The sequence below is a fragment of the Armigeres subalbatus genome, chromosome 3 (assembly GCF_024139115.2).
Source record: "Armigeres subalbatus isolate Guangzhou_Male chromosome 3, GZ_Asu_2, whole genome shotgun sequence".
NCBI classification, from domain to species: domain Eukaryota; kingdom Metazoa; phylum Arthropoda; class Insecta; order Diptera; family Culicidae; genus Armigeres; species Armigeres subalbatus.
The window spans coordinates 122302158-122330050 of NC_085141.1; the positions used below are offsets into that span (position 1 = coordinate 122302158).

The window sequence follows — 27893 nt, forward strand, 5'->3', positions numbered from 1 at the left end:
ATTACTATGGTCGTTTTCCTTTCATTGATGGTGGAAATTTACTTACTTTACTGTCAATGGGGTTGACAATGGTTTGAATGGGAGTTAGACTGGGATACTTTTTCAACAACTTGAAAGGACGAAACCCATTGTCATTCCCGATAACAGTACTATTAGAAGGGTTGTCGACATTCTGAATGATGCAATTGGCGATTAAAGGTTGCATGAAGAAGAAGAAGTCGAAGGATGATTTTTGAAAAATATTGCACGGGGAAGCATACGGGAAGTTTTTTAAAACTCTTCTCAAAAATTCTAGGAGAAAATAATTAAAAACGGTTAGCAGTACGGGGTTGGACTTTTCTTATACTGTGTATCAAGTATGATATCATTAAATAAAATTTGAAATCGAAAAATTGCGTTTATTATGCAGTAGAAGGCAAGTCCAACCCCGTACTGTTAACCGTTTTTAATTAAATTTCTCCTAGAATTTTTGAGAAGAGTTTTAAAAAACTTCCCGTATGCTTCCCTGTGCAATATTTTTCAAATATCATCCTTCGCCTTCTTCTTCTTCATGCAACCTTTAATCGTCAATTGGTTGCCATACCACTTGGTCATTAGACTGGCCCAGGATAGAAAAAGTTGTCGAATTCTTCGGGGCACCAGGATTGTCCCTTTGGGTTAGAAAATCAATCTCGGAAATTTTCAGCTCAATCGCTTGTTGCATAAGCTGGCGCATTTTATTTAATGTTTGAATGTTGTTTTCGGCCCAAATACACAAGAAAATACACCACCGTCACACTTTCGTTCCAGAAATTGGTTCGGTATGCCCAAATGAGCTAAGAATTGCAGCAAAGGTATGTTAAAGATCAATACCACAAAACATAATACGATGAATACATGAACTTTTGTATAGTTTCCGGCTGATTTATTATAAGTTCGGATGTGTTTTTTGGAATTCCCTAGCTGCACAATTCACGTTAATTTGGTTGCAAGAACTGAAATATGACCAAATTAGGTCGTATGTGAGTATCAGAAACATATTTACAACATGTGTTAAGCTTGGGTTCCAAACGAGCGCCAATCCACACACCACAGGCACCTTTGATTACATGCGTATGATGTTCATGGCAATCATTAGATTCCAAACTTTACAATGCAACCTGATCCAGCTCTCAATAAATCAACAGAAAATTATAGAAAACTATGTTTGCGATTTGCTAATGAAACCGTCATGGGACCATAAAGATTTCATGTTTTCTCCACCATCAAACAGGGATTACTGGACATAAAAAAAATTCAATTATGCTGGTTTTGTAGAATTGGACAAAATTGAAAACTATGCCAAAAGTTGGCGCTAGTTGAAGCCACGAAAACATATTTCTGATACTAAACTGATATTCTTCCCTCCCCCTTCATACGGGAGCTTGGCAGAAGGAAGGTCGTGTGATATGTTATTATTATTTTATCAGACTAAGGCCGGAGTGGCCTGTGCTGCACATAAAAGTCTTCTCCATTCAGCACGGTCCATGGCTGCACTTCGCCAACCACGTAGTCTGCGGAGGGTCCGCAAATCGTCCTTCCACCTGATCGATCCACCTTGCCCGCTGTGCACCTCGCCTTCTTGTTCCCGTCGGATCGTTGTCGAGAACCATTTTCACCGGGTTACTGTCCGACATTCTGGCTACGTGCCCAGCCCACCGCAGTCGTCCGATTTTCGCGGTGTGAACGATGGATGGTTCTCCCAACAGCTGATGCAACTCGTGGTTCATTCGCCTCCTCCACGTACCGTCCGCCATCTGCACCCCACCATAGACGGTACGCAACACTTTCCTTTCAAAAACTCCCAGTGTGCGTTGGTCCTCCACGAGCATCGTCCAGGTCTCGTGTCCGTAGAGAACTACCGGTCTTATAAGCGTTTTGTAGATAGTCAGTTTGGTACGGCTATTCGATCGGAGCGTCTTACGGATTCCAAAGTACGTACGATTTACAGCCACCATGCGCATCCGAATTTCTCTGCTGGTATCGTTATCGGCGGTCACCAGTGAGCCCAAGTACACGAATTCTTCAACCACCTCGATTTCGTCACCACCGATAGAAACTCGTGGTGGGTGGCTTCATTGACCTCTCTTGAACCTCTTCCTATCATGTACTTCGTCTTCGACGTGTTGATGACTATACCAATCCGTTTAGCTTCGCTTTTCAGTCTGATATAGGCTTCCTCCATCCTCTCAAAGTTACGTGCCATGATATCAATGCCGTCGGCGAAGCCAAATAACTGGACGGACTTCGTGAAAATCGTACCACTCGTGTCAATCCCTGCCCTTCGTATTACTCCCTCCAAAGCGATGTTGAATAGCAGACACGAAAGACCATCACCTTGCCGTAACCCTCTGCGGGTTTCGAAGGGACTCGAGAATGCCCCTGAAACTCGAACTACGCACATCACCCGATCCATCGTCGCCTTGATCAACCGTATCAGTTTATCCGGAAATCCGTTTTCGTGCATTAGCTGCCATAGCTGGTCCCGATCGATTGTATCATATGCGGCTTTGAAGTCGACAAATAGATAATGTGTGGGCACGTTGTATTCGCGGCATTTCTGCAATACCTGACGTATGGCGAACACCTGGTCTGTGGTAGAGCGTTCACCCATAAATCCCGCCTGGTACTGCCCCCGAACTCTCTTGCAATTGGTGTTAGTCGGCGGCATAAAATTTGGGAGAGTACCTTGAAGGCGGCGTTCAGCAATGTGATTGCGCGGTAGTTGCTACAATCCGGCTTATCGCCCTTTTTGTAGATGGGACCAGGCTTGTAAAATGTCATCTGCATGTCATTTGACTAATTTGTTCATAACTTTCTTTAGAAACCAAATTTATTCCATAATTTCAGATGTACTCATAACGCTTGAATAGGGCTATATTTTTGTCCAAGGGTACATTGCTCTAAATATAACATCTGAGGCTGGAGAGTCAAAACTATCCAAAATGTCACGTGTCTTTTGACATAATGTCATTTGAATGACTTTTTGCCTCCCACGCCCCAGATTACATATTTACAGCAATGTCTTGTTAGAAAAAGTGGTAGGCACATTTAAGCGCTATAAGTTCGTCATACATCATGAATTGATAGCTACCTTCTGGAAAAAGTTCTGGGAAAATTATACAAACGAATGCAAATGACATTTTACAACACTGGATGGGACACACGACACCTTCCATCCACTCCTGTGGCAGAACCTCGTCCTCCCAAACCTTGGTAATCACCCAGTGCAGCGCTCTAGCCAGTGCCTCACCACCGTGTTTAAACAGCTCTCCTGGTAGTTGATCAACTCCAGGGGCTTTGTTGTTTTTCAGCCGGCCGATCTCCTCCTGGATTTCCTGGAGATTCGGAGCCGGAAGTCACATGTCCTGCGCGCGTGCTCCTAGGTTCATTACCATACCGCCACCGTTGTCTGCCATATCGCCATTCAGGTGCTCTTCGTAGTGCTGCCGCCACCTTTGGATCACCTCACGCTCGTTTGTAAGAAGGTTCCCGTTTATGTCCTTACACATATCGGGCTGTAGCACGTGGCCCTTACGTGAACGGTTCAACTTCTCATAGAACTTTCGTGCGTTATTAGCGCGGTACAGTTCCTCCGTCTCTTCACGGTCTCGATCTTCCTGCTGGCGCTTTTTCCTCCGAAAAATCGAGTTTTGTCTGTTCCGCGCCCGTTTGTATCGTGCCTCGTTCGCCCTCGTGCGGTGTTGCAGCAATCTCGCCCATGCTGCATTCTTCTCCTCAACTAACTGCTCACATTCGCCGTCATACCAGTCGTTTCTCTGATCCGGAGCCACCGTGCCTAGTGCAGCGGTTGCGGTGCTTCCAATGGCGGATCGCCATCACAAATATTGCCCTCCGCTCGCTTTCAAATCGACTTCTATAAAAACATTTTTCATGCCTGCCGTATCCTAACGGAACTATCAATGCTATACTTTTGCCTCTAATTCTATCATGAACATATACGTCTAAGTTTGGAAGATGATATTAGCATTTCCATATCATTGTAAATCGTTTAACTTCACGTAGAAGTAGCACACACAAAATCATTAATTTAGTGTACTACCCTTGGTAAAGGCATCCATCAATTCAGCTGTTATTGGTCGACGGTACAGCAGCAGTGCCTTTCTGTGCTTTGTTCAATACGAGTCAGCCAAGTTGGTTGCGACGAGACGGACGCAATGAGAAAACAGTGCAATAAAAATCCTATTTAACTAGATGCTGATGTAGGGGAACGGTTCGCCACTTCATCTCATAGCTCATATTTCCATCCCATCAAAAACAATGCAATAGAAAGGAATTTGGTTTGTTTATTATTTTTGTGATTTTTTTCAGCAGTGAGCACGCATGTTCACAAAAAGAAGCGACGAATTTGGTGCCGTATTTCTTTGTTTAGCGATGAGATGGATATATGTACAGTGGGATGGAGATCGGAACATTTCCCCTAATAATTAAAAATTTAGAGACAGTACACGCGATGGCATATGAGCAAGTCGAACCACCAACCAACAAAGCAACTAAAGGCTGAAGAAGAAGAAGACCAAAGGGCTGGATGTTCGCTCCTAAAATACACTTTTTATAGGAGTCCCGTAGACCCGTAATGTTATATACCAATAGACTTAGCTCAACGGCCTGAGGTAATGTCTGTATGTGTATTATTATTATTATCTTTATTAACACGCCGAATAGCGAGATCAGATTTGAAGAAAACTAAAAATTTAAATCGCTATATATCGATTTTCAAATTCTTTCTATTGATCCTTCACCCGTCTCATGTAGTTTCATAATACTTGAGTTTTGTGTTTCTAGATGTGCTCAGTTTTTTCCTGGGATGCCTTAAACCAGGACGCTGCCAATCGAAAAATTGAAAAAAAAAAGCCCGGATCAATCCACCTAGCGTTGGTGGTGCCTTTCTCGCACATTTAAAAATAAGAAAAACACATGAGAGAGGTCGAAATGACACTTCAGAGGGATAGATTTTACTTTTTCCATCAATTCATATCTATTTGCGGTCATTTGTATGCATTGCTGCAATGCATTTGAAAAAAAAAAAAAAATCGTTTTTGAAATTTTTTTCCCGAAGGGGGACCCTTGGCAAAAAAAAACAATGTTTTTTTAATAACTTTGGAATGCAATGGTTGATCGGGCTAATTTTCAATAGGAAACAACGCAATCCGCATGGATTGCAACTTGTTGCGAGCAAATCGGATAATGCTAAGTACCAAAAAGTGTGTATCACATTTTTGTACACACACACACATACAGACATCACCTCAATTCGTCGAGCTGAGTCGATTGGTATATAACACTATGGGTCTCCGAGCCTTCTATCAAAAGTTCGGTTTTGGAGTGATCCTATAGCTTTTATGTATACAAAAAATGGGTTTACTCAATATAATTTAGCATATTTCACTAACATTCCATACAAAAATGCCACATTGAACCGTTTTTTTCATAAATGTGTTTAAAAATTATTCATGAGGAGGTACCGTGCGGGACCGAAATCCGTACAGCACCGAAATCCGTCCACCTCATGCGATATCAATCAATTAAAGGTGGTCAAAGGTAATTAATGTAGGAATAATTAATCTTATCCTGTTCAGATACTTGACAGTAAGTTTTTAGGGCATAGAATTGGTAAGAAGGCTTTGAAATTAAAACCACAAAAATCAAAAACAAATCTTCACCCACCAAACGCGGAGTTTGTGCCGCCATTTTGTTTTCTGGTAGTGCATAATTGCACCAAAAGTAACTGTGTTTTAATTGCTAATTGCAAATCATTACATAAGATAAGCGGAATACAAATCGAAGGGATCGCTTCTCAAGGTACATATCGAACTATTTGCAGTGGTAGTTTAGTCAATCAGGCTGTTTCAATTTAAATATTTAGTTAAGAAATAGCTGTACGGATTATGATCCTTTGATTCGAAATCCGTCCACGGTGGACGGATTTCGAGTCAGGAGTAGTTGATTTAATTAATTATTTTATCAGGTTTTTCGTAGTTTTTAATGAGTAAACGTGAAACACTTCAAAAGTAGAAGGCTTCATGCGCCTGTGTCAATCACAGACGTTTTATTTACATTCGATTCCTATTTTCTAATGACTTTTTCATATACTAAGGTGCTTAAGTGTACGGATTTCGATGCCCCACGGTAGATAACGTTATGCAGTCGCCTCTCCACATCTCGATATTGAAGGGACCATCGAGATAGGGAGAGATCGAGGAATGGAAGGAAAATTAAAAAGGATACTAGGGTAAAAGACCCAATAGTGGAGGAACTAAGCACGATCCATCACTATTTGTTCGCCTACACCACGTCTATACTTTATTTTGCTTACCTTAGATACACATTCGAAAGCTCATCAAATATATTTTAAACGAGAAGTGATCTAATTGCTGCAGAACTCATCATTGTTACCTAAAATGATACCTCCAATTATTGGTACAGTGTTCCTATAGTTGCGGTATTTTTTAATTCTTGTTCCTATAGTTGCGAATCCCATTGTTTTGCTATGGGACTCGCAACTATTGGAACACTACCGCAACTATTGGTGCAAAGCCGAGAAAAAGATAAGGTAATATAGTGATACTTTACCAGTTTTGAGGTATTTTCTCTCCTGTTTTCTTTTATTTCGCGTAATGACAGATCAACAAATTGATAGACTTAATGGGTTACTGCGTTTAATTTGTAGATTTTGTAAAAATAACACTACCGCAACTATAGGAACAACCACGACTATCGGAACTTTTGCCCTAGATCCAAAAAAACTCGTTGCTATGAAAAACGACAACAAAATAAATGCCGTTTTCTGTATTTGATGTGTTTGTAATTGTCCAAAGACGATCTGGTGTCCTAAAAATTTGAAATACCAACATAAGTGTCAGATTACGACAATAAGGAGAGTGTATCATGAACAAAATATGATCAGAATGCATCGAGATAGAGAGATATCGAAATAGGGAGGTCATCGAGATGTAGAAAGCTCAGATGTATGTATACTTCAATATCGAGATGTGGAGAGGTTACAGATGAATTCCTAAATTTTATGATTTTGATAAAGTCCGTATTTTTCTCCATTATAAATGGCGCATGAATTTGGGAGAAGTAAAATAAAAAGTTCCAAAATGTTCGTTGAGGTCGAAATACGTATTTGTAAAGATAGCAAAACATAGTGGAATTAAATAGAAAGTACTAAACTCGTCTAAGACAAAATCAAATAATTTCCCTGTCTACGGCTGCTGAAACCAGATATCTAAGTCAATTAGTAGACTTTCCGATGGATTCAATTCCTTCTAGAGAGGTAAATGTGGAGCTTATCATGACAATAGGCAAGTGGAAGTTTGCTGTAAAACTATCACTCCAGACTGCGGAGGTTCACCACATGCATTTGACTGATGGCGAATTGCCAACAATTTCCATGATTAATGTTTTGGTGGTTCTCCGTTGTGGTTCATATAAAGCCTCCTTCGATGCTTCTAAATCTATGGGATATTGTTTTTCTATAATTCACACCAAGTACCTACCCTTTCACTACCACACAGTAAACACCACTACCACTGAAAGGATTTGGCATCCCGCAGCCGCCAACTTTTTTGGAAAATTAAAAGATTTTTTTTAGGAAAGTCCTAAAAATGTTTATTGACAATCAGTAATGAATTTCCATAAAAATTCCTAATTATTTCTCGTTGAAATGACGAATAATTGATCACGGACATTCTGAAAAATTTCTTGCCGTAAAATTACGGCAAATTACGGCAGCTCAGAAATTTTCGATGAATTTGCCGCGGATTTTCCTTCGGAAATTTCGAAGAATTCTCCTTGCGAATACTGGAGAAATTCCTTTACAAATTTGAAAAACATTTCGTGGTAATTCCGATGATTTTTTCGTGGATATTAGAAAAAAATTCCTATGGAAATATCAAAGATTTTCCCACGAAATCTTAAAAAAATTCAAGTGGAAAAACAGAAAAAAAATCAAAAGATTTTTTATAAAACTTATTAGATGTTTCCTGTTCAATACAGAGGAATTTCTTTAGGTAAATCCAGAATATGTTTACGCCAAAAGATAGACCTTAGTTTTCCCCTTTAAGTCTTGCAAAAAAAATCTAGAAAAATAAAAAAAAAACAAATAATAGAAATAGACTTTGCACATTGGTGCTGTATTGATTGTTTTCTACAAAAATAAAAAAATGAAAAGGCTATGGGCAAAGTAGACTTTTTCGAAATCCTTCCCCTCAAGAGAATCTGATCCGAAGGCACCGTGCCAAGTACAGCGGTTGTGATGCTTCCAATGGCGGATCGAATATCTCTCCAGTTATCTTCAAGGAAAGCTGCGCCTAGCTGGCCTTCCATTGGGAGTACCACTTCCAGCTGCTGCACGTAGTCTTGGGCTAGCCTACTGTCTTATAGCCGTCCAATTTTATATCCGCGGCGAACGACTCCGTCGAGAGTTTTGAACGCATGCATACTGGAACGAGGTAGTGGTCGGACTCAATATTAGCACTGCGGTAAGTGCGGACGAGCGTCATGTCGGAGAAAAATTTACCGTCGACGAGAACGTGGTCGATTTGGTTTTCCGTTTCTTGATTAGGTAATTTCCATGTAGCCTTGTGGATATTCTAACGGGTGAAGAAAATGCTTCGGACTACCATTCCACGAGAGGCTGCAAAGTTTATGCTTCCGAATACCGGTGTACACATTTCCTCCCTGCTTACCTGAGCGTTAATGTTACCGATGGCACTTTTGACGTCTCACAGTGAGCATCCATCGTATGTCTGCTCCAGCTGTGCATGGAACGCTTCTTTATCGTGCTCGGGTCCTCCTTCGTGAGGGCAGTACACGTTGATGATGCTATAGTTGAAAAAACGACCTTTAATCTTCAGCTTGCACATCCTTGCGTTGATTCGCTGCCACAGATTTGGTAGAAAGTAGCCGCTCGATGCCCGCTTTTCCACACTTTCTATCTTGTCTAGCAGATTTCCTGCAGCGGTACGGCGTCAAAGTTGCGGGGATATAATTCATCGTTGATTATCCTGTGTGTTGAGTAACCTGCGAAACCTAGGGACTTGCAGTGCCATGTTCCAAGCTTCCAATCGTGATCCTTTATTCGTCGCCTAGGTCGTTACCGTTTGTATCGAATCGTATTAAGGCGGTTTATTGGGCCTGCGCAAACCTCCTGTCTCGTCGGAGGGTCGTCGTGTCAGGTGTGTTTAGGTCTGTCCCATCTGTGGGGACCATTTCTGTTTGTATTGTTGACATTGGCTCAGTGTCTACCTCAATTGCAACTTGTTGGATTATTTCGATTACGTCACTTTCCGCTATTTCCACTTACGATTGCTCCGCTATTGTTGTTTCAAAACCGTTTCTGATTCTCGCTGTTTGCTTTACATGATCCTGAACTTCCCGGCTCCTGCTTTTCCATTGGGGGCACAAGTCCTTCCGATGGCCTTCCTTCCGACATGCGAAACATTTATTTCGAAGCTCCTAATAAAAAATGTTGCCTGTCCAATTTAATACTTCTAACGACGGTGAAACTTCCTTCTGAATACCCAAATATGTCGAACACGGATGCATTGCTGCCACATTCACTTCAACCGTCTTTCCGATAGAATAACAAAATTTTCTTAGTTCCATATTTTCCCATAATGCATCTTGCATTGCATCCAGTGTAACAAAGCTTACGAACAGTGATCTGTCCATTGCTCTTTTGTAAACTGTATCCATAGACGATACATCCACGTCTAATTGCCGTACAAACCCGGCGTCTCAACTCTACTTGGCTGGGGAGCAGAATCAGGGAAACGAAATTGAACCGTATTCACTATCATTTCCCACTCTATACTATTATTGTACCGCGGCTGAGTAAAGTAACAAACAAAGCATAACAAATCTGAATATATCGTTACCAACGTTTTATTCTGTCTGACGTTTCGGCCATTGGATGTGGCTTTTTTCAAGGGAAAAAAATGTCAATTGTTTTCTTTCTAACAATTGATCATCATGTGAACAAGGTCACATACAAAGGCCGAAACGTCGGGCAGAATTAAACGTTAACCTCCATGAAAACTATTTCCAGTCGTCCTCAATACCATATATCGCTACCTATAACCAAGGATGTTATCGATCGCGTTCGATGCGTTCGATCATTTAGTAGTTTGTCAATAACTCATTCCTGAAGCTGAATTTTCAAATAAGTTGTATGGTGGACTTCTAGTGCGAAGGTTTTTCTACAACTCTGCCTAATGGTTCGTTGTTTGAATTCAACTAGTAACGGAGTTAAAGCTATGTTTCAGCAACATAGACTAAATGATAACAAAATTCCAATCATTTAATTTTACTTACTGCAACTAGCGATTAAACTCCATTATTAGTTGAATTCTAACAACGAACCATTAGGCAGAGTTGTAGAAAAACCTTCGCACTAGAAGTCCACCATACAATATATTTTGCTTCTGGAATGAGTTATTCACAAACTACTAAATGATCGAACGCAAATTACTAAATGATCGATAACATCCTTGCCAACAGTAACAGTAGCCCAAAACCAATCTATTGCTAGACGTCCACGATCTACAAAAGCAGAAAAACAACTGTCATACTATTCTTTGCCTTTGTGCTCATTTAAACTCGCCCAACTGAAACGCAATTACCAGAAGATGTATAGAAGAATTTATTAATAATTTGATTTGATTTCAAAAACACTTGATTATTGGTTTGTTTTCCACAGATTTTATTTGCAGTATCCAAAACTTTTCATTTAGTTTGCGTAGAGTTCCATAGAACCTCAAAACTCGATGTATCTACTTCCTACGCACAATTTACGATCAATCTGCACCTAAACTCCAGGTACTGTGGCTACATAGACGCCCACCGCGTGGGCCTGGTGACATCGATCGAGCGCATCGTCGAGCACGTTTTCATGCAAGCTCTAGCCTATCCCAACATCGAATCCGAAGATGAAGAAATGAGCTGTAATCTGATCAAGTCACAACTGTTACCCGGGTTGCGCTCATTCTGCAGTGCCCTACGCGTTTGCGAGCAAGTCTGCAATCATTTTAACGTGTTTGATGATGGGAAAATAATTGTCTGTCGTGTGGATACTCTGGCAGAGGTTAGAGAAATGTCAAAAAGTGCGTCAACCTGTGCCGAGCTGGAGGAACGGGTCAACAACTGGATCAAGGGCATTGCTAAAATCCTTATGGAGAGCGAACAGCTACGTCGCGAGAATGATTCTAGTGGACCTCAGGATGAGTTGGAGTACTGGAAGCGTCGTGGAGCGCAGTTCTCTCAACTGCTGTCCCATCTACAGGAACGCGAAGTTCAGTGGACGTTGTACTGCCTGTCGCAGTCTGGCTCAAAAGTGTTGAAGCAATGGAAAGAGACCGACAAAAAAATTACATTCTGCTACAATGAAGCTCGCGATAATTCAAAGTTTATTCAAGCAATGGAGGCTTGTTGTCACTCGCTTTACCTCGACGATCCCGTAAATATGAAGGAGTCGATAGTAAGCCTCCTGCAAACCGTCCGATTGATCTACAGCGTGTCGCAATTCTACAACACTTCTGAGCGTACGTCTACGCTGATGGTGAAAATCACCAACCAGATGATTGAAACGTGCAAGTCATACATCACTTGCCGAGGAAAGGAAACGATTTGGACCCAGGACCGGGACCTAGTTCGCACCAAGCTCACAAACTGTTTGAAGTTGAATCACATCTATAGAGAAACCTATCACGCTGTAAAATCCCAACCGTTCCTCCCGGATCAAATACCGTTCGCCTTCTCGGAAAACTACGTCTTTGGAAAGTTCGACACCTTCTGCGATCGTCTGTCGAAAATAATTGCCATGTTTAATTTGATCGATGACTACAACCACCTATTTGAGAGACGTCTCGAAGGGTTGCTCTTGGGCGAAGCTCTAGAAGACGCCATGAACACCTTCGACGAAGCTCGGGTTGAGATCATCATGAAGAAGTACGACTACCTAGACCAACGCAACGTAGACTTTAACAACGACTTCCAAGTCTTCATGCAGAAAACTGACACTCTGAAAGAAACCATCGCATCCATGATTGAGCACAACTTTGATAGCGTTTGGGAGACACCCCAAGGAATCCGGTTTTTGGTTCGCTTCGAGAAAGTCAGCGAGAAGATTCCCCTCAGTACTATGGACGAAAAGTACCAACGAGTGTCCAAGTATTGCGAGAAGGAAATCGATCGCATACTAAAGCTTTATCGGAAGCAACGGGATGATCCACCTTTACCGCGAAACTTCCCACCAATAGCCGGACGTATAAAGTGGTGTCGTTCGTTGGAGTACCATCTGGAGGAGCTGGTTACTACGGTGACCACTCATCCGGTACTAGCCGCGCTCCCCACCACGAAAGATATCGAGAACCGTTACAGCTCGGCCAAAGTCATCTTGGCGGAGTACGAACAGGAAATGACCCAAATTTGGCTCAGTCAGGATGTTAGTGTGGCGGACGCCTGTCTGGTGCAGCCGATCCTGGCTCTACAAGGGGACAGACTTGTCGTCAACTTGCATCCTACTATACCGCTGCTTATACGTGAAAGCAAGTGCATGGCGAAAATGCAAATCGACCTACCGATCGTCGCCGCCACCTTACTCTGCAAGCAGACACATTTTAATACAATACAGGATTCTCTGAATGTAGGTACCAGTTGAATGGGTCGCAGAACTTAAAAATAATTACGAACTTTTTTTTCCAGAGTCTTATCAAAATGTTTTTAAGCACCATCAAGAAGGTTAAATTGGAAGTGAGACCATTGTTGTTGCCACAACTTGTACGTTTGACGGCTATGCTGAAACCTGGGCTCAAATCCATCAACGTTAGTATTGCAGAATAGAATAGATACTTCCCGTTTATTATCAAATTAATTATAATTCCAGTGGACCAGCCCTAGATGGATCGAGTTCTACGATAACTGTAAGGAGGCCATCGAAATGTTTGATGTGCTGGTGGCACGCGTTCACGATATCTACTCCAATCGAATCTTGCACGTGCTGACATCCATGCAGGACATACAGCTGCAATCGCTTCCAAACGACGACGAAATGTGGGCGGTGGATGAGTTTCTGGAGAACACCGAGGAAACTTGCCGTCAAGCGGCGACCGAGCTGAATCGCAAAAGCCAGATGGTCGAGGAGGCAGTCGAAGAAGTCTTGGATTTGGTGCATCGTGCTTCTCAAATTTTCAAAAGAATGGTCGGTGCAGAAAATGACTTTTTCGTTGACGAAGAGAAAAAACCATCGGAGAAGTCATCCCCCACTCCGGAGGGAGATAATGATGACGGAAGCGGCCAGCAGCAGGATTGGAGCATCCTTTGGTCCTGCTTCGAGAACCCATTGCAGCTACTGTCGCACCATGGCGGTGGTCTTCCGAAAGGAATGCAAGACATGGTATTCAATGCTGTCTCGGAGATGCGACGCTACTACAGTCGCAAGGTGATCGATGTCCTCATACGTGTGACCAGAACTTCTCTGGACTGCCTGAGGCGGCGGTTCATCGAGGTCGAAGGCGAAGATCTACCGCGAAAACCGATTTTCATTCTCCAATCCTTGCTGATGATACCGAATGTGACCATCAGGCCGAACCTAGAAGAGCTGCAAGATGCGTTGACGATTGCCGGTAAACAGATAACCGGTGTTTCCAAGGGCGTGGCACAGTGGAACACCGGCAAGGATATCGACGATAAGCCAAGACCTTCGGCTGCCGCTCTTGCTTCGGCCGCAACGGCAGCCAAGCTGGCGAAAGCCAGCGCTGCCACTCTGGACGATAAATCTCGGCGGCGCAAAATGTACCGACTGCAGTCGGAGGAGAAACCCAAGATGATACACATGACGAAAAGTTTCTACAGCTACGTGATGGACAACAAGGAAGTTGTCAAAACGCTGTCGTTGCTGTCGAGCTGCATCCGGAACATGAAACCAGAGCTGCACCAATTTGTGGACAAGTGGAAGCCGTACCACTTTCTGTGGAAGAACGATAAAACCATCCGACAGCTGCTGGAGTGCAGCCTGTTTGAGTTCGAAGGCACGCTTCGTCGTTTGGTGGACTTGGATATGAACTTGCTGGTGGAAAAAGATATGCAATACTTTGGGCAAAGCATTGCCTTGTCTACGGAGAAGCTGAAGTTTGGATTAACCATTGAGATCAAGTGTGAGTACGATTAAACACTGATTTTAAAACATAATTATTTTCAATAGGTTTTCGCTCAGTGCATACAGTTGACATGTTCAGAGCAAATAATCAATTCCAGACGTTATCTGGGAACGATTCCAACTAACTAGCTGAATTCCGTAGCGTATGCAAGTTCCACGAATCGATCGATTCATCTTCTAGTTGCGCCCCTCATCTTCTTGAGATTTGAATAACAGAACCCATAACATTTTCACCGGGCCATTGTTGCAATCTACTCGATCGATGTGTCGCACAAGAACCTGCCATGGTGCATTTTTGAAATTCTATACTGGTCTATCCCCATTAAATACTTCATCTTTTACGTGTTCATACCTAGTGCAATCCGCTTACATTTTCTTTCCACGTTGTTTTGTTTTTCTTGTAGCAGTCGGAAAGAAACTTTATTAGTGCGCTATCGAAAATGCTTCAGACTGCAGAACGCTATCGAGGTCCGCGTTATTTTATTCTGCATTGTGTGGTCGAACAAATTTATTAGTGCGCGATCGAGCGTGTTACGGAGTGCAGAACGATTTTGAGATCCGCGTTATTTTGTGCTACATTGTGCGGTTGGAAAGATAATTAAATAGTGCGCGATTGAAAGTGTTTCGGAGTGCAGAACAATCTCAAGGTCCGAGTTGTTTTGTTCTGCTTAGTGCGATCGAAAAGAAAATAATTAGTGCGCAATCGAACGTGTTTTGGAGAGCTGAACCAACTCGAGGTCCGCTTTGTTTTGCTTCGAGTGATCGAACAAAATTATTAGTGTACGTTGTAATGCAGAATGAATGGTTTGTTTTTGCTGGGGTTTTAAAATCCCCACCGTCCCATGTAAGATTTTTTGTATGTGGAGCGTAAGAAAATGACAGACCCCCACCCCCATAAGTGCATACGTAATAAGTGTACGACCCCTAGGCTAGCTCATCTCGCGGAAAGAAAATTAATTTGTGCGTGATCCAAAGTTTTTTGGAGAGCAGAACGATCTCGAGGTCCGCGTTATTTTGTTCTGCTTTGCGGCCTGAAATCTAAAAGAAAATTAATTAGTGCGCGATCAAACGTTTTTCTGAGTGCAGAACGATATCGAGATCCGCGTTATTGAGTTCTGCGTTGTGCCGTCGAAAAGAAACGAAAATACTGCGCAATCGAACGTGTTTTGGAGTGCAGAACGATCATGAGGTCCGCGCTATTTTGTTTTGCTTTGAGCGGTCGAGAAGAAAACTTATTGGTGCGCGATGGAAAGTGTTTCGGAGTGCACAACGATCGCGATCATTCATTATCGATCTTCATTATTTTGTTCTGCTTTATGCGGTTGGAAAGGAAATTAATTTGTACTTGATCGAAAGTGTTTTGAAGATCAGCACGATCTCGAGGACCGCGTTTATTTTGTTTAACTTCGCGGGTCGAAAAGAAAATTAAATACTGCGCAAGTGCAGAACGATCTCGAGATCAATTAGTACGTGATCGAAAGTGTTTTGGGGAGCAGAACGATCTCGAGGTTCGTGTTATTTTGTTCTGATTGCGGGTCGAAAAGAAAATTAATTTGTGCGCGATTGAACGTGTTTCGGAGTGCAGATCGATCTCGAGGTTCACGTTCACGTTGCGTGATCGTAAGTGTTTCAAAGTGTATAACGAGCTTGACATCCGCGTTTTTTTGTTCTGCGTTGTGCAGTTGAAAATAAAATTAGTTAGCGCGATCAAACGCGTTTTGGAGAGAAGAACAATTTGAAGGTTCGTCTTATTTTGTTCTGCTTTGTGCGGTGAAAAATAAAATATTAAATCTGTAACCAAATATCTTATGTTCTTTGCCGTTCTACAATCAGAATCGTTACTATGTCATCGTCGTTGACTACCACAAGGCCGGTCTTGTCCGAAGGAAGATTATCATTTGTTTCACATGTCAGTCAAACGCCATTCGACTGAATACCGAGCTGGTTGTTTAACCGAATGACTTTTTTGATAAAATAAAGTTCAGCACAGCTTTCTTTAAAGTAGATGACAACGTACGTCTGTAAATGGAGATGAGTGTTTGACTGTAATATTTTGTAATTATGTTGTTATATTCGGCTTTGCAGTCCAAGAACTCGGTCAAAACGATAATTTTATGTTTGTCCCTACGTTTCGGCACTGATTAGTACCATCTTCAGGGGAGAATTCATGAGTTTCGTTCGTCGTTAAGTGTCCTTTCTAAGATAATTGTCTGTAGTGTTTTTTGGTAGTTGATACATGTGTTTTGCTTTTTGCCTGTTTTTTTGGTAAATTTTGTCAGCGTTTTTAGAATTTTCATTTGCACTTTCACTAGTTTTTGGAGTATATCGCTAGGCTGATGGGTTTCTGATTAATCTTTAATTAATCTGTATAATCAGAAACCCATCAGCCTAGCGATATACTCCAAAAACTAGTGAAAGTGCAAATGAAAATTCTAAAAACGCTGACAAAATTTACCAAAAAAACAGGCAAAAAGCAAAACACATGTATCAACTACCAAAAAACACTACAGACAATTATCTTAGAAAGGACACTTAAGGACGAACGAAACTCATGAATTCTCCCCTGAAGATGGTACTAATCAGTGCCGAAACGTAGGGACAAACATAAAATTATCGTTTTGACCGAGTTCTTGGACTGCAAAGCCGAATATAACAACATAAGTACGTCTGCTAATGTAGCACATAGAAAGCGTAGTTGAAGAAATGGCATTTGATTCGCAGTTTACATTGTTCTGCTCAACCCTGCTTCCTTGCTATCACTCGCGAAAGTATTTCGAATCCCTTTTCAAATCTTAATATGCAATATGCGTTGAATGTTCTGATGAACTGGTGTTCCTCATATATAACAAAATTATAAAATAATTCTCTTATAGCTTGCACTCACAAACTAGGACAGGCGATGAAGAAGAAATATAAACGCGAGATGGACTACGTGTACGCGGTAATCAACGAGATGGACCGCAAGCTGGATCGCCAGATCCGCGACCTGGACGATGTCCGCACGGTTATGGACACGCTCGGTAAAATCCGCGAGCAGGAGGTCGATATGGAGCTGAAGATTGAACCGATCGAGGAAGCATTCAACATGATGCACAAGTACGAGATCCCGGTCGATCGCGAGCAAATGGATCAGGTTGACAATCTGCGCTACACTTGGGTGCGCTTGCAGTCTCGTGCCAAAGAGGTACACTGCAAACTGCTTGAGATGCAACCAGATTTCCAAAGCGACCTGCGCGCCAATTTGGAGAGATTTAAGCAGGACAAGATAGACTACGTTGCCGAGTACAGGGTGTCCGGGCCCATGGAACCAGGCCTGACGCCTCGCGAAGCATCCGACAAGTTGTTGCTCTTCCAAGTAAGCATCCGAAGATTGAAGTTTTGCAAATTTATTTTTCATCTGCTTCAATCTTCCATTCCAGAATCGATTCGACGGCATGTGGAGGAAGCTCCAGACTTATCAGAGTGGCGAGGAATTGTTTGGTTTGCCTCAATCAGACTATCCTGAACTTGGCCAGATCAAGAAGGAGCTGAACTTGCTACAGAAGTTGTACAAGCTTTACAACGATGTCATTGATCGGGTCAGCAGCTACTATGATATTCCTTGGAGTGATGTCGACATCGAAGAGATCAACAACGAACTGATGGAGTTCCAGAATCGGTGCCGCAAGCTACCAAAGGGTCTGAAGGAATGGCCCGCCTTTTACGCCCTCAAACGAACAATTGATGACTTCAATGACATGTGTCCATTGCTTGAGCTTATGGCAAATCGAGCGATGAAACCACGTCATTGGCAGAGAATCATGGAGGTGACAAAATATACCTTCGAGTTTGACAGCGAAGGTTTTACGCTGAAGCACATTCTGGAAGCGCCCTTGCTAAAGCACAAGGAAGACATCGAAGATATCTGTATTTCGGCAATGAAAGAAAAAGATATCGAGGCGAAACTAAAGCAGGTCACAAACGAATGGTCCGCTCACGAACTCAGCTTCATGACCTTCAACAACAGAGGCGAACTGTTGCTACGGGGTGATACAACCGCCGAAACTATTGGGCAACTGGAAGACAGCCTTATGGTGCTTAGTTCACTTCTCTCCAATCGATACAACGCACCATTCCGCAAACAGATTCAACAGTGGGTCTACGATTTATCCAACTCGAATGATATCCTTGAGAGATGGTTACTCGTACAAAATATGTGGGTCTACCTGGAAGCTGTATTCGTCGGGGGTGACATTGCGAAGCAGCTACCGAAAGAAGCGAAACGTTTCTCCAAGATTGACAAATCTTGGCAAAAGATCATGCAGCGCGCCCACGAGACTCCGGGTGTAGTTGCCTGCTGTGTAGGCGATGATTTACTCAAGCAACTGCTTCCGCATCTACAAGAACAACTTGAACTGTGTCAGAAATCGCTGAGTGGTTACCTGGAGAAGAAACGCATGATGTTCCCGAGGTTTTTCTTCGTGTCCGATCCAGCGCTGCTGGAGATTCTCGGACAGGCGTCCGATTCACACACGATACAAAATCATCTACTGTCGATCTTTGACAACACCAGATACGTAAAATTCCATGACATCGAGTACAACAAAATGATGGCGATTACTTCCTCAGAAGGCGAGATGATTCCACTGGATCGTGCAATTCGGGCAGAAGGTTCAGTCGAAACGTGGCTAACGTCATTGCTGCAATCGATGCAACAATCGCTCCATTCCATCATTCGTCAGGCATATCATCTGATGAATGATCCCAACTTTACATTATTATCCTTCCTGGAAAAACTTCCCGCCCAAGTTGGCCTACTAGGTATCCAGATGATTTGGACCAGGGACGCCGAGATGGCGCTCATGCAAGCTCGCCACGAGAAGAAAGTCATGTCGGAAACCAATAATAAATTTTTGGAACTGTTGAACACTCTGATCGATCAAACCACGCGAGATTTATTGAAGATTGAACGCACCAAGTTCGAAACCCTTATTACGATTCATGTCCATCAACGGGACATTTTCGACATCCTGTGTCGAATGAACATCCGCTCGGCAAACGATTTCGAGTGGTTAAAGCAATGTCGTTTCTATTTCAAGGAAGATGTCGACAAAACCTGGATTAACATTACAGACGTGACTTTCGTTTATCAAAATGAGTACTTAGGATGCACCGATCGGCTTGTAATCACACCGTTGACCGATCGTTGCTACATCACGCTAGCTCAGGCACTGGCTTTGAGCATGGGTGGAAGTCCTTGTGGACCCGCAGGTACTGGAAAGACCGAAACGGTTAAGGATATGGGCAAAACATTGGCCAAGTATGTTGTTGTGTTTAATTGCTCGGATCAAATGGATTACAGAGGTTTGGGACGAATCTACAAAGGTCTGGCGCAATCCGGATCTTGGGGTTGCTTCGATGAGTTCAACCGAATTGAGCTTCCCGTACTGTCCGTCGCTGCTCAGCAAGTAGCAGTCATACTGACTGCCAAGAAAGAGAAAAAGAAACGATTCATATTTACCGATGGAGATGATATCGAAATGAATTCTGAGTTTGGTGTGTTTATAACCATGAATCCCGGCTACGCAGGTCGTAAGGAGTTGCCTGAGAATTTAAAAATCCAGTTTAGAACCGTCGCCATGATGGTTCCGGATCGTCAGATCATCATTCGGGTGAAGCTTGCCTCCTGCGGTTTTCTGGAGAATATCACACTTGCCAGGAAGTTCTATACCTTGTACAAATTGTGCGAAGAGCAGTTGACAAAACAGGTTCATTATGATTTCGGTTTACGAAATATTCTGTCGGTGCTAAGAACGCTTGGAGCTGCCAAGCGCGTTAATCATAAAGATAGCGAAAGCACTATTGTGATGCGTGTGCTCAGAGACATGAACCTGTCAAAGCTGATTGATGAAGATGAACCACTCTTCATGTCTCTGGTGACGGATTTGTTCCCCAATCAGACCTTAGAGAAAACAAGCTACGGAGAACTGGAGACAGCCATTCAAATCCGCGTCGAACAAGCGGGTTTGATCTACCATCCTCCGTGGATTCTGAAGCTGATACAACTGTATGAAACTCAGCAGGTTCGTCATGGAATCATGACCTTGGGCCCGCCGGGAGCAGGCAAAACCTGCTGCATAAGAATATTGATGAAGTCCTTGACTGACATCGGGCTTATTCACAAGGAAATGCGCATGAATCCGAAGGCTATCACAGCCGCACAGATGTTCGGCAGACTGGACGTAGCTACTAACGATTGGACCGATGGTATCTTCTCGGCCCTCTGGCGGAAAACATTAAAGGTGAAGAAAGGTGAACACACATGGCTCGTACTCGATGGACCGGTCGACAGTATTTGGATCGAAAACTTGAATTCAGTGCTGGATGACAACAAAACTCTGACGCTGGCCAACGGAGACCGTCTTTCAATGGCACCGACGTGTAAAATCATATTCGAACCGCACAACATTGATAACGCATCTCCGGCTACCGTTTCCCGAAACGGTATGGTATATATGAGTTCATCAGGCTTGGACTGGAAACCGAGTGAGTATTCTTTGGGTTTTGAAAGCTGATTTAACGCTAATAATCTGTCTTTTCACAGTACTACATGCCTGGTTGAAAACCCGCAGTCCGTTGGAGAAAAAAGTATTCAACGAACTGTTCGATGGATCGTTCCTCAAAATATACACCTGGGTTACGCAAAACCTAATGCTGATGATGGACGTGCTGCAGTGCAATTTCATTCAACAGATGATCTACATTCTGGACGGGTTGGTTCCTGTGACCGGGGAAAACGAGCAGGAGGTGGCATTGTCTACTACCGGAAGTATAGATGGTATTTATTTTTATTCGTTCAAATTTAATAATTTTATGTAGGTTCATTATGAACAAGAGCAGTATATTCGTAGTTACTACTCTGTGATTGACTACACAAAGCAGACATAAATGATATGTAGTGCAGATTGTGAGCAGAAGTGTAGTTCGCAGAAGCTTTCACTTCGATTTATTATTTTTATTTATTATCAGACTAAGGCCGGAGTAGTCTGTGCAGTGCATAAATGTCTTTTCCATTCAGTTCGATCCATGTCTGCACGTCGCCAACCACGCAGTCTGCAGAGGGTCCGCAAATCGTCCTCCACTTGATCGATTCACCTTGCTCACCATGCACCTCGCCTTTTTGTTCCCGTCGAATCGTTGTCGAGAACTATTTTCTCCGGATTACTGTCCCAGATTCTGACGTGCCCGGCCCACCGCAGTCTTCCCATTTTCGTGGTGTGAACGATGGATGGTTCTCCCAACAGCTGATGCAATTCATAATTCATTCGCCTCCTCTACGCACCGTTCGCCATCTGGACCCCACCATAGATGGTACGCAGCACTTTCCTTTCGGAAAACTCCAAGTGCGCGTTGGTATTCCACGAGCATCGTCCAGATCTCGTGTCCATAGAGAACTACCGGTCTAGTAAGCGTTTTGTAGATAGTCAGTTTGGTACGAAGGCGAACTCTATTCGATCGGAGCGTTTTGCGTAGCCCAAAGTATGTACGATTTCCTGCCATGATGCGTCTTAGAATTTCTCTGCTGGTATCGTTATCGGAGGGCACCAGTGAGCCCAAGTACACGAATGCTTTAACCACCTTGATTTCGTCACCACCAATGCAAACTCGTGATGGGTGGCTTACGTTGTCCTCTCTTGAGCCTTTTCCTATTTTGTACGTCGTCTTCGACGCGTTGATGACTAGTCCAATCCGTTTAGCTTCGCTCTTCAGTCTGATGTAGGCTTCCTCCATCCTCTCAAAGTTACGTGGCATAATATCTATGTCGTCGGCGAAACCAAATAACTGGACGGACTTCATGAAAATCATACCACTCGTGTCAATCCCTGCCCTTCGTATTACTCCATCCAGAGCTACGTTGTTTGTGCTCTGGGGTCATATTGACCACAAATTCAAATTGCTGTACAATAACAGTTATTTCTTATGCTTATTTTACTTATATCTGAAAATCCTACCCATTTAGAACTCAACCTTTTCAAAAAGATATGCATGAAGGCGTGTGCTTTGACATGAGGCAATGTTGATACGAAAATTATTTTAAGCTTTTAGTGGAATGTATTTACTTGTCATAAGACGAGTTTGTACAATTGCATTTAATTACACTACTTTATTGTACCTTTGACAGATACGTATTTCGACCTCAACAGTAAGGTCGTCCTCAATGTCTCGTACTTGGTTGTAGGACAAAGGGTCGAAGGTCAAAAGCTCGAAGGTCAAAAGCTCGAAAAGACAAAAGGTCGAAAGGACAAAAGGTCGAAACAAAAAAATCTGAGTCAAAAGGTCCAAAGAAAAAAAAAATTAAGGGACAAAAGGTCGAAACAAAAAATCTGAGCCAAAAGGTCGAAGGGACAAAAGATCGAAACAAAAAGTCTGAGTCAAAAGGTCGTGTGATATATCTCCACTCAGCTTCCACACTGATATTCTTCCCTCCCCCTTCATACGGGAGCTTGGCAGAAGGAAGGTCGTGTGATATGTGCCATCACAAATATTGCCCTCCGTTCGCTTTCAAATCGACTTCTATAAAAACATTCTTCATGCCTGCCGTATCCTAACGGAACTATCAATTCTATACTTTCGCCTCTAACTCTATCATGAACATGTACGTCTAAGTTTGGAAGATGATATTAGCATTTCCATATCATTGTAAATCGTTTAACTTCACGTAGAAGTAACACACAAAAACTCATTAATTTAGTAAAAAATCTAAGCCAAAAGGTCGAAGGACAAAAGGTCGAAAGGACTAAACGTCGAAAGAACAATAAATAGATGTAGTGATTATAGGACAAAAAATCGAAAGACAAAAAGTCGAAGTTCAAAAGGTTGAAAGGACAAAATGTCGAAGGGTCAAACGGTCGATGGGCAAAAAAGGTCGAAATCAATAAACCTGAGTCAAAAGGTCAAAAGGTCGAATGGTCGATGGGCGAAAAGGTCGAAATCAATAAACCTGAGTCAAAAGGTCAAAAGGGCAAAAGGTTGAAGGGTCAAAAGGTCAAATTAAAAAATCTGAGTCAAGTGGTCGAAGGTTGAAAGAACAAAGGGTTGAAGGGACAAAACGTCAGAAAGAAAAATCTGAGCCGAAGGATAATAGGTCGAAGGTCAAAAGGTCGAAAGGGCAATAGGTTGAAGGGTTCACCCAGAAAAAAACTACGTTAAAAACAAACATATTCTAGGTAAACCCAAACCTAAATACAGTTTGTTCTGGCATCAAAAATAAATATGTTTGGATCAAACTTATTGCTGCATTTGAAGCGAACGGAAACTTTTTTTGAATCAAATGTGCGTTTCAAGTTATTTTAACCAGCTAAATGTTTGAAGCAAACATGGATATTATTGTTTTGGTTCGACCACTCATAATATTTTCTTATCAATTCTATCAACTTTCATATTCTGGTAGCATTTGACTACCAGATTTCACAATTCCAAACGTTCATATTTCATTTACTTACCTTTCTGTACCTGAAAAACATCTTTATCATCAATGTGGAAGCAAGAAAACATATGCTTCTACTATTGCTTCTACTCCTTTGCTGACTTTCGATCGGATCCGATCCGAACTCGAGTTTTTGTTTACTTTTACTTTGCAAGAGGGAGCGAGGGTCTGACCACTAGTGTATGTATAAAACAAACAGGGATTTAATTTGGTTTTTAAAAATAAATATGTTTGATTCAAACATATTACCACAGACAAACAGACGTAACAGCTAGAACATTTTCCTGAAAAATTCATCGGTCAGTTACTCTGCCACCATCTCGCGTGCATGTTGCACGAAATCAAGTTTAGTACAACAATGTCAACAGAAGGCGCTAGTGTGAAATGTCAAACACGAAGATATACGATGGAAGCGCCTCTGGATGTGGAACTCACAATCAATTCAATTTAAAACGGCCGTTGAAATGATGGTCGATGGGAATTTCTTCAGTGTTACGTCTGTTTGTCTGTGATATTACCAATTTGGAAATAAACATGTATATTTTTGAAGCAAACAGATGAAATTTGTATCCGCGTCAAAAGGTCGAAATAAAAAATCTGTGCCAAATGGTCGAAGAACAAAAGCTCGAAAGGACGAACGTCAAAAGAACAAAAGTTAGAGCTTATGGTTGTAGCACAAAAGGGTCAAAAGATCGAATTTTCATCAAAGTGTTGCTAGGCTTTATTTATTTAATATAAATAAGGCATAAATCGTAAGAACAGTCAATGATTCAAAAAAAATATTTTAAGCTCTTTTTAGTACTCTCCATTTAATCGAGTTGAGTCAAGTACAAGACACTGAAGACGACCTCACAGTTGAGGTCGAAATACGTATCTGCGTAAGATAACAAAACGTAGTGGAATTAAATAGAGAGTACTAAACTCGTCTTGGACGGTTGAGTCAATGATTAATAGAATGAAACCTCCAATCTCTGTCCATTCGACTATTTGTTCTGTCGATCTTTTTCTCTTTGATCTTTCGTCCTTTCCATTGACCCTTTGTCATTTCGACCTTTTGTCCCTTAGATCTTTCGAAATTTTGTCCTTTCGACTTTTTGTCCTTTCGACCTTTTGTGCCTTCGACCTTTTGTTCTTTCGACCTTTTGTCCTACGACCTTTTGACATTCAACCTTTTGACCTTCGACCTTTTGACACAGATTCCTCGTATTTGACTGGACTGAAGACGACCTTACTGTTGAGGTCGAAATACGTATCTGTCAAAGGTACAATAAAGTAGTGGAATTAAATGGAATTGTACAAACTCTTATGACAAGTAAGGAGGCTATGATTAGTTTAGAACTTTGCCGCTAAGTGGTGGTATATATGAAATCAGTATTTTGGACTAGCTCAAGCTCTTCCGATATATATTCCTATCGAACAAATTTGAAATTTGTAAAAAATATGTCTTCAGCAAAGTTCATCTGGTGGGAATGGACTATCTTGTAACGGAAAAAATGATTAGGAATTTTACAAAGAGGCGGTGCTAGTGTGGTTACAATATTCTTGCATGTGTGAAATATTGAAATAGCTTGAGATCCTCCGTACCTACACCCCAGTTGTGTTCGGCTAAATTGCTCAGGATTCATTCATTTATTTAGTTTACATCTAAACAGATGACACTGAATCAACAATTTGACGCCACAATACACGGTTCGAAGCCGCATCTCTCCATCCTCGGATACGCCCCACGCTCGCACAGTCGTTTTGCATCTGGTCTGCCCATCTCGCTCGCTGCGCTCCACGCCGTCTTGTACCTGCCGGATCGGAAGCGAACACCATCTTTGCAGGGTTGCTGTCCAGCATTCTTGGAACATGTCCTGCCCATCGTACCCTTCCGGCTTTAGCTACCTTCTGGATACTGGATTCGCCGTAGAGTTGGGCGAGCTCATGGTTCATTCTTCGCCGCCACACACCGTCTTCTTGCACACCGCCAAAGATGGTCCTAAGCACCCGTCTCTCGAATACTCCGAGTGCTTGCAAGTCCTCCTCGAGCATTGTCCATGTTTCATGTCCGTAGAGGACAACCGGTCTTACAAGCGTCTTGTACATGACACATTTGGTGCGGTGGCGAAACTTTTTCGACCGCAGTTTCTTCTGGAGCCCGTAGTAGGCCCGACTTCCACAGATGATGCGCCTTCGTATTTCACGACTAACGTTGTTGTCAGCCGTTAGCAAGGATCCGAGGTAGACGAATTCCTCGACCACCTCGAAGGTATCCCCGTCTATCGTAACACTGCTTCCCAGGCGGACCCTGTCGCGCTCGGTTCCACCCACAAGCATGTACTTTGTCTTTGACGCATTCACCACCAGTCCAACTTTTGTTGCTTCACGTTTCATGCGGGTGTACAGTTCTGCCACCTTTGCAAATGTTCGGCCGACAATGTCCATGTCATCCGCGAAGCAAATAAATTGACTGGATCTGTTGAAAATCGTACCCCGGCTGTTACACCCGGCTCTCCGCATGACACCTTCTAGCGCAATGTTGAACAACAGGCACGAAAGTCCATCACCTTGTCTTAGTCCCCGGCGTGATTCGAACGAACTGGAGTGTTCACCCGAAATCTTCACACAGTTTTGCACACCATCCACCGTTGCTTTAATCAGTCTGGTAAGCTTCACAGGGAAGCTGTTCTCGTCTATAATTTTCCATAGCTCTACGCGGTCTATACTGTCGTATGCCGCCTTGAAATCAACGAACAGATGGTGCGTTGGGACCTGGTATTCACGGCATTTTTGGTGACAGACGACGGAAGATGATCTGGGATATCACTTTGTAGGCGGCATTAAGGATGGTGATCGCTCGAAAGTTCTCACACTCCAGCTTGTCGCCTTTCTTGTAGATGGGGCATATAACCCCTTCCTTCCACTCCTCCGGTAGCTGTTCGGTTTCCCAGATTCTGCCTATCAGTTTGTGCAGGCAAGTGGCCAGCTTTTCCGGGCCATCTTGATGAGCTCAGCTCCGATACCATCCTTACCAGCTGCTTTATTAGTATTTAGTTGTTGAATGGCATCCTTAACTTCCCTCAAGGTGGGGGCTGGTTGGCTTCCATCGCCCGCTGAACTGACGTAGTCGTCTCCTCCGTCGCCTTGACCCTCACTGCCTGTACTCTCAGCGCCATTCAGATGTTCCTCGTAGTGCTGCTTCCATCTTTCGATCACCACACGTTCGTCCGTCAAGCTGCTCCCATCCTTATCCCGGCGCATTTCGGCTCGCGGCACGAAGCCTTTGCGGGATGCGTTGAGCTTCTGATAGAACTTGCGTGTATCTTGAGAACGGCACAGCTGTTCCATCTCCTCACACTCCGCTTCTTCCAGGCGGCGTTTCTTCTCCTGAAAAAGGCGGGTCTGCTGTCTCCGCTTCCGTCTATAACGTTCCACGTTCTGCCGGGTACCTTGCTGCAGCGCGACCGCCCGCGCTGCGTCCTTCTCCTCCAGAATCTGTCTGCACTCTTCGTCGAACCAATCGTTCCGTCGACTTCGTCCCATATACCCGACATTGTTCTCCGCTGCGTCGTTAATGGCTGCTTTGACTGTATTCCAGCAGTCCTCAAGAGGGGCCCCATCGAGCTCACCCTCTTCCGGCAACGCTGCCTCGAGATACTGCGCGTATGCAGTGGCGACATCAGGTTGCTTCAGTCGCTCTAGGTCGTACCGCGACGGTCGTCGGTACCGAACATTGTTGAGAACGGATAGTTCTGGGCGCAGTTTAATCATCACCAGATAGTGGCACGATATGTCCTGACGTTGATAATGTTGGAGAAGTGCCGTCCATCAATCAGAACGTCGATTTGTGATTCTGTCTGGATTGGTGATCTTCAGGTGTACCGATACGGGAGGCTGTGTTGGAAGTAGGTGCTGCGAATGGCCATATTCTTGGAGGCGGCGAAATCAATTAGTCGTAGGCCGTTTTCGTTCGTCAGCCGGTGAGCGCTGAACTTTCCAATAGTCGGTCTAAACTCCTCCTCTTGGCCAACCTGAGCGTTCAAATCTCCTATGATGATTTTGACGTCGTGGCTTGGGCAGCTGTCGTACTCACGTTCCAGCTGCGCGTAGAATGCGTCCTTATCATCATCAGTGCTTCCGGAGTGTGGGCTATGGACGTTGATTATGCTGAAGTTGAAGAACCGGCCTTTGATCCTCAACCTGCACATTCTTTCATTCATCGGCCACCACCCGATAACGCGCCTT

At 43.1% G+C, this 27893-nt stretch overlaps 1 protein-coding gene across 1 annotated transcript in view; it reads left to right on the top strand.

Annotated features, from left to right (window-relative positions):
- The window catches only part of LOC134221947 (dynein axonemal heavy chain 5), a 90911-nt gene that overhangs the window by 23794 nt on the left and 39224 nt on the right, over window positions 1-27893 (top strand). The window contains exons 6-11 of the mRNA XM_062701112.1: window positions 10864-12688; window positions 12748-12867; window positions 12929-14198; window positions 17074-17555; window positions 17620-20725; window positions 20784-21017. Coding sequence (XP_062557096.1) covers window positions 10864-12688; window positions 12748-12867; window positions 12929-14198; window positions 17074-17555; window positions 17620-20725; window positions 20784-21017 — 7037 coding nt within the window. The remainder of the gene's footprint in view (window positions 1-10863; window positions 12689-12747; window positions 12868-12928; window positions 14199-17073; window positions 17556-17619; window positions 20726-20783; window positions 21018-27893) is intronic.